Source organism: Theropithecus gelada, chromosome 20 (assembly GCF_003255815.1).
Source record: "Theropithecus gelada isolate Dixy chromosome 20, Tgel_1.0, whole genome shotgun sequence".
NCBI lineage: Eukaryota > Metazoa > Chordata > Mammalia > Primates > Cercopithecidae > Theropithecus > Theropithecus gelada.
The window spans coordinates 25754268-25760335 of NC_037688.1; the positions used below are offsets into that span (position 1 = coordinate 25754268).

At 57.5% G+C, this 6068-nt stretch overlaps 1 protein-coding gene across 1 annotated transcript; it reads right to left on the reverse strand.

Moving 5' to 3' along the window:
* Positions 1-1341: 1341 nt before the first annotated feature.
* LCAT (lecithin-cholesterol acyltransferase) lies at positions 1342-5777 on the reverse strand. Its single transcript, XM_025370247.1, has 6 exons — positions 5357-5777; positions 4461-4617; positions 4266-4381; positions 4079-4174; positions 3771-3995; positions 1342-1938 (listed from the first exon to the last, which is right to left on the reverse strand). Exons 1-6 carry the CDS (start codon positions 5508-5510, stop codon positions 1364-1366), a joined length of 1323 nt encoding a protein of 440 aa, XP_025226032.1. The 5' UTR covers positions 5511-5777; the 3' UTR covers positions 1342-1363.
* Between the last annotated feature and the right edge of the window lie 291 nt (positions 5778-6068).

Consider the following 6068-nt stretch of genomic DNA (forward strand, 5'->3'; position numbering starts at 1 on the left):
ACCATCTTGGCTCACTGCAACCTCAGCCTCCCTAGAAGATTTGACTACAGGTGTGGCCACGCCTGACTAATTTAAATTTTTTTTTTTTTTTTTTTTAGATGGAGTTTTGCTCTTGTTGCCCAGGCTGGAGTGCAATAGCGTGATCTCGGCTCACCGCAACGTCCACCTCTCGGGTTCAAACGATTCTCCTGCCTCAGCCTCCTGAGTAGCTGGGATTACAGGCATGCGCCACCATGCCTGGCTAATTTTGTATTTTTAGTAGAGACGGGGTTTCTCCATGTTGGTCAGGCTGGTCTCAAACTTCCGACCTCAAGTGATCCGCCCACCTTGGCCTCCCAAAGTGCTGGGATTACAGGCGTGAGCCACCACGCCCGGCCTAATTTTTTAAATTTTTGTAGAGATGAGGTCTCACTATATTGCCCAGGCTGGTCTCGAACTCCTGGGCTCAATCAAGTCAAACCCAAGTCTTTACAGTGGTCCATTACTCTTCTTGTCCCTCTGACTTCAGTATAGGCACTGCCTCCTCTGGGAGGCCTTTGCTGACCCAAAAGACTCAGCCTCTTGTGCTCCCTAAGCTTTCCTCAGAGCATTTAGCTTCATTAGTAATTAAACTTTCATTAGTGAAATGATCTGATTAATGGTTGTCATTCCCAGATTCAAATTCTAAATTTTTTTTTTTTTTGAGACCCAGTCTCTCTTTTTTTTGAGAGTCTCACTCTGTCGCCCAGTCTGGAGTGCAGTGACATGATCTCAGCTCACAGTGACCTCCACCTCCCAGGTTCAAATGATTCTCGTGCCTCAGCTTCCAGAGTAGCTGGGACGACAGGCGTGCGCCACCACACCTGGCAAATGTTTTGTATTTTAGTAGAGATGGGGTTTCTACCATGTTGGCCAGGCTGGTCTTAAACCCCTGAGATCAGGTGATCCGCCTGCCTCGGTCTCTCAAAGTGCTGAGATTGCCGGCGTGAGCCACTGTGCCTGGCTTCTAAACTCTTGTGGCCCTGTCATTCACCCAGCACTCAAAAGGCTGTCCCACTTGCCCTTTTGGGAGCTGGGAGGGACAGCTCAAATCATCCCCTCCCTGTACTCCTCTGACAGGGTTGGTGGATGCAGCCAGCTCCAGTCCCTACGCCCAGCACTGAGGCAGGCCTGGTGCACGCTGCCTCAACAGCTCAACCAGGAGTGGACAGCTGCACATCTAGGGTGCCCACCTCAGTCCCAGGCCTCAGCAGAGCCCATTTTGCCCCACTCTGCACAGCACTGAGCCTGTGGCTGGTGATGAGTGAAACCTGGTGTGGGACTCTAGTGCCTCCCTTCAACCTGCAATATACACGTCAGGGCTTACGGCAGCAAAGGAAGGTCTTTATTCAGGAGGCGGGGGCTCTGGGCTGGCAGTCAGGGATGCAGGGGGACCCTGGCGGTAGGCACCCAGCAGGATAGCATTGATGTGCTCCAGGGTCTGGTTGCTGAAGACCATGTTGAGATGCTGTATCCCACGCAGGGGCAGCAGGTGCACGGGCTGCGGCTGGCGGCCCTGCCAGAGGCCACAGAGCTCAGTGCTGCGCGTGGCCACTGTGTCGTCACCGTCCTCATAGAGCACATCCACAGGGTCCGTGTAGGGGAAGCCGTGGTCGTAGATGTAGGTGCGGGGTGTGGGCAGGCCCACGCCATAAAGACAGTATACTTCCACGCCAGGCGCTGGGAGGCCTGCCAGGAGGTCACGTGACTGCAGCCACATGTACCAGCCTTCCTCAAAGTGCAGGTCTGCAAAGAAGCGCTGGAAGTCACGGCCTGTGTAGTTGAAGCTGGGGGTGGAAATGAACACGTGGTCCTCAGGCCAAGCCATGCGAGAGGGAAACATCCAGGGGGAGGTGGTCGTTATGCGCTGCTCCTCTTTCAGCTTGATGCTGGACATGATGGGGATGCCCTGGTTGTCACCTGTGGATAGGGAGCAAGGTGGGACAGGGAGCCAGACCTGGCTACCCCTGGCCCACAACCTGCTGAGTGTAGGCTCAGCCAGATGCTCACTCTTGCCCCTGCCCAATCTAGACATAGACTCTAAGCCACAGGCTTGAGAAGGCCTGATATTCAATGATGCTCAGTGTCGGCTTACTCAGTGAGAAGCTGTTGGGCGGAGCTGTAGGGCTTCAAAAGAAGGGCAGGGGCAGGCACCATGGCTCACTCCTGTAATCCCAACACTTTGGGAGGCTGAGGCAGGAGGATCACTTGAGGCCAGGAGTCCAAGACCAGCCTAGGCAATGCAGTGAGACCCTGTCTCTACAAAAAAAAAAAAAAAAAAAAAAAAAAAATCAGCTGGGCATACTGGATTGCACCTCTAGTCCTTAGCTACTCACAAGACAAAGGCAGGAAGATTGCTTGACCCTAGGAATTTAAGGTTACAGTAACTATGATCATGCCACTGCACTGTAGCCTGGGTGACAGGACGAGATCCCAGCCTAAAAATAAATAGGGCTGGTTATGTTGGCTCACGCCTGTAATCCCAGCACTTTGGGAGGCCGAGGCAGGCAGTTGACTTGAGGTCAGGAGTTCAAGACCAGCCTAGCCAACATGGGGAAGCCCCGTCTCTACTAAAAATACAAAAATTAGCCAGGCATGGTGGCACATGCCTGTGATCCTAGCTACTAGGGAGGCTGAGGCAAGAGAATCACTTGAACCTGGGAGGCGGAGGTTGCAGTGAGCGGAGATTGCACTACTGCATTCCAGCCTGGGAAACAGAGCGAGACTCCATCTCAAAATAAATAAACAAGTATTTTGTAAAAGGCCCAGCACAGTGGCTCACGCCTGTAATCCCAGCACTTTGGGAGGCTGAGGCAGGAAATCACTTAAGCTCAGGAGTTTGAGACCAGCCTGGGCAACATAGCAAGACTTTGTTTCTACTAAAAAATAAAAATAAATTAGGTGTGGTGGTGCGCGCCTATCGTCTCAGCTACCCAGGAGGCTGAGGCAGGAGGGTTGCTTGGGCCAGGGAGATTGAGGCTGCGGCTATGATCGTGCCACTGCACTCCAGCCTGGGCAACAGAGTGAGACCCTGTCTCAAAAAAAAAAAAAAAAAAATGTAGGTGGGGCTTCCTGAGGACGGGGTGTGTGGGGATGGTGGGTGAGGCCCGGGATGTGTGGGGATGGTCAGGGCGGTGCTGGCTGTCTTCCCTTGGGCATGTGTCTCTCTGCTTCTTGTGTGGCTTGTGCTGCATTGGGGGCCACAGAGTTTGGCATTTATTGGTGGTGTCTGATGAGTGTTTCTCTGTCCAGACTGTGTTTCTCTCTCCAGACCGGCTCCCACGGTACAGGGGGTGGGGAGTAGGTGATAGCTGTGTCAGTGCTGGGCCCTGGTGCCACTCCCTAGGGAAGGGCAGGCGGGGCTCCAGGGGGTCTGGCCCTAGCTCTGGCAGACCCATCCTCAGTAAAGCACATCCCTCGGCAAAGGCGCTCCTGCGAGCAAGCGGAAGGCAGGCAAGGGTTGGGTAGGCAGGCTCTGGGGCTACAAGGAACAAACCTGGGGGCAGATAGCTGGGGTTCACTTTCTGTTTTCACCGCCCTTTTGCCATCACTGACACAGACTCTGGAAGGAGCCACCCTAATTGCTCAGGCCAGGGTCACTGCTCTGGAGGCCAGTGACAGCGAGCATGCCTGCCCAGGGGTGGTAGATGGCACCCCCAGAGGCCACCGTGAGCAGGAGCCGCAATGAAGGCAGGCCCAGGATCAGCTTCGTCTCACCCATCGCTGGGCCTAAGTGGTCAAGGCCTTCTCACCTGAGGCCAAGACCAGCATGGGCTTGATGGAGCCGCCCCAGGGAGCCCCAAGAGAGATGAAGCCATCGATGAAGCGGTCCTTCCAGGCCTGGGGCTGGCGCAGCAGGAAATAGAGCAAGTGTAGACAGCCAAGGCTGTGGCCAATGAGGAAGACAGGCTTCCCATAGGCAGCATGCATCTCCTCCACCAGCCCTGCGAGCTTGTGGTAGTACTCCTCCTGCTGGCCTGCAGTGGGTGGGAGGGGTCAGGGCAGTTGGGGTCTGGGGCACCTGCCCCACCCCAAGCTGGTCATCCGTAGAGACACTCACCGGGCTCCAGCCGCCAGTCATAGGGGGCGGCGCGCACAGTCTCGTCCCGCACGTAGCCGTTGTTGACCAGGTTCTGCACCAGTGTGTGCAGGTACCCTGTGGGGGGAGCAGCAGCACCGGGGGCTGGGCCATGCCTGCTGCGGGCCAGCACCCCAGCCTGGAGCCCCAGCCCTGCCCTCTGACAAACCTGCCAGCTTGCTGCTGTCCAGGTACTCCACAGAATAGGTCTTGCCAAAGCCGGGGACGCGGATCTGGACACCAGGGGCGTTGGACACAAGCCCAGAGCTCCGGTTGTAGACAACCCTGCAGGGCGGGGGTGCCACTCAGCAGCCAATAGCCAAGGGGCAGTGTGTCGGGGCTGGGGCGGAGCACATGGCTGTACCTGGTGTTATCGATCCAGCAGTCTACCCCGAGGGGTAGGAACATGTTGAGATCCAGCCAGATGGTGAAGAAGTCCTCTGTCTTGCGGTAGCACATCCAGTTCACCACATCTGGCTTGTCCAGCTTGGCTTCTAGCTGATTCCCCAGGCAGCCGGGCACTGTGAGTAGCGGCCCTCACTCTGGACTCTGGATTCCCCCGGTGACCCTTACCCCAGTCACCCCAGATGCTGCAGTGACCAGACCCACCCCCAACCTCCCACACCCTCAACCCTAGGTACAAAGCATACTTACCCTCCCCTGCTTACACCCCCTCTCCCCGCTGTCCCCCCAGTAGCCAAAGCCCAGGCCTCCCTGAGGAAGGGAAGGTGCTGAGGTGCTGAGGCCAAGGCCGCTGACCCCTGCCTCTGCAGAGCAAACACCCAGCCTGGCGCTCCTTTATTTCCAAAGTCCAGGGTGGGAACAGATAGGTCTAGGGGCAGGGGGGCTGGGCTTAATAGGGGCCGGGCATGGATGGGCCTCTCCTGCTCACCGGTCCTGGGCTGGGCATCTTGTCCTTGGTGGGTGGGGGCCAAGGAAGGAGTGGTGGGGTTTGGCCCAGAGTCTGGTGTGGCTGTGGCTGACCACAGCTTGTGATGCCCCAGCCAAGACCTCAGGCACATCCTGTCCCCCACTCCGCCCCCCTGGGGTAAGCAACTGAGAGACACATAGTCGGGCGTCGGGGAGAAGGGAGGTCATTCCTCTATGGGACAAGCTTTTGGCCCCTCCCCACACCAAGGCAGGTACTTACACCGGGGCTTATGCAGGGCAGAAGGGTTTTGGCCGGGTCAGCTGCCAGGGGCTGGGGCCCAGGCTCCCCAGGGTCTGGCGTTTTGCATCAGGGGCCTGGTGGGGGCTTACCGAGGATGACCGGCCGTGTGTGGTTACTGAGCTCAGCCTTGGGCGTGGTGTGCGGGGGGAAGAGCACATTGAGGAGCCAGAAGGGGGCGGCAGGAGGGAGCAGCAGCCCCAGCAGCAGCGGCACCCACTGCCATGGGGAGCCGGGCGGCCCCATTCCAGCCCTGGTGCCTACTGTCAGAGGAAGCGGCACTGGGCTAGCCTTATCTGGTGTGGGAGTGGGAGGGGCCCTAGGGCCAGTGGGAGGGACGGCCTGGCCAGTGGGGGTTGTGGCCAGAGATTGCCGGAAAGGGGCACAGCCTCAGGGAGCCGGCTCTGGGCCTGGGTTCAGTTCCGCCTTCTTCTCTTGGCGCCAGGGGAAACAGAGCCGGGGCAGCAGGAGGCCCAGAAGTACACAATGTTTTATTGAAAAAGTCAGGCCTCAGCTCGGCTGTCTCCATTCGGCTCAGCTTGGTGGGGGGCCCTGCCCATAGTTGACTGAGCCAGATCTTCCTGCAGGCAGCTGGGCTGGACTCCCTCCCTGGCTACCCTTCCCTTCGTCTCTGATGGTGACATCCAAATAATAAATATGCAATAAATAGTGCTCCTGGACTGGGCTGCGCCAGCTGCCTTCAAACCCCACTCGGCCCCAACCAGTCTTCTCTCGCCAGGACAGGCCTACTGGGGTGCTAGAGAGTAAAGTCCCCAAACCTCCCACAGTCCCACAAGACCTGGG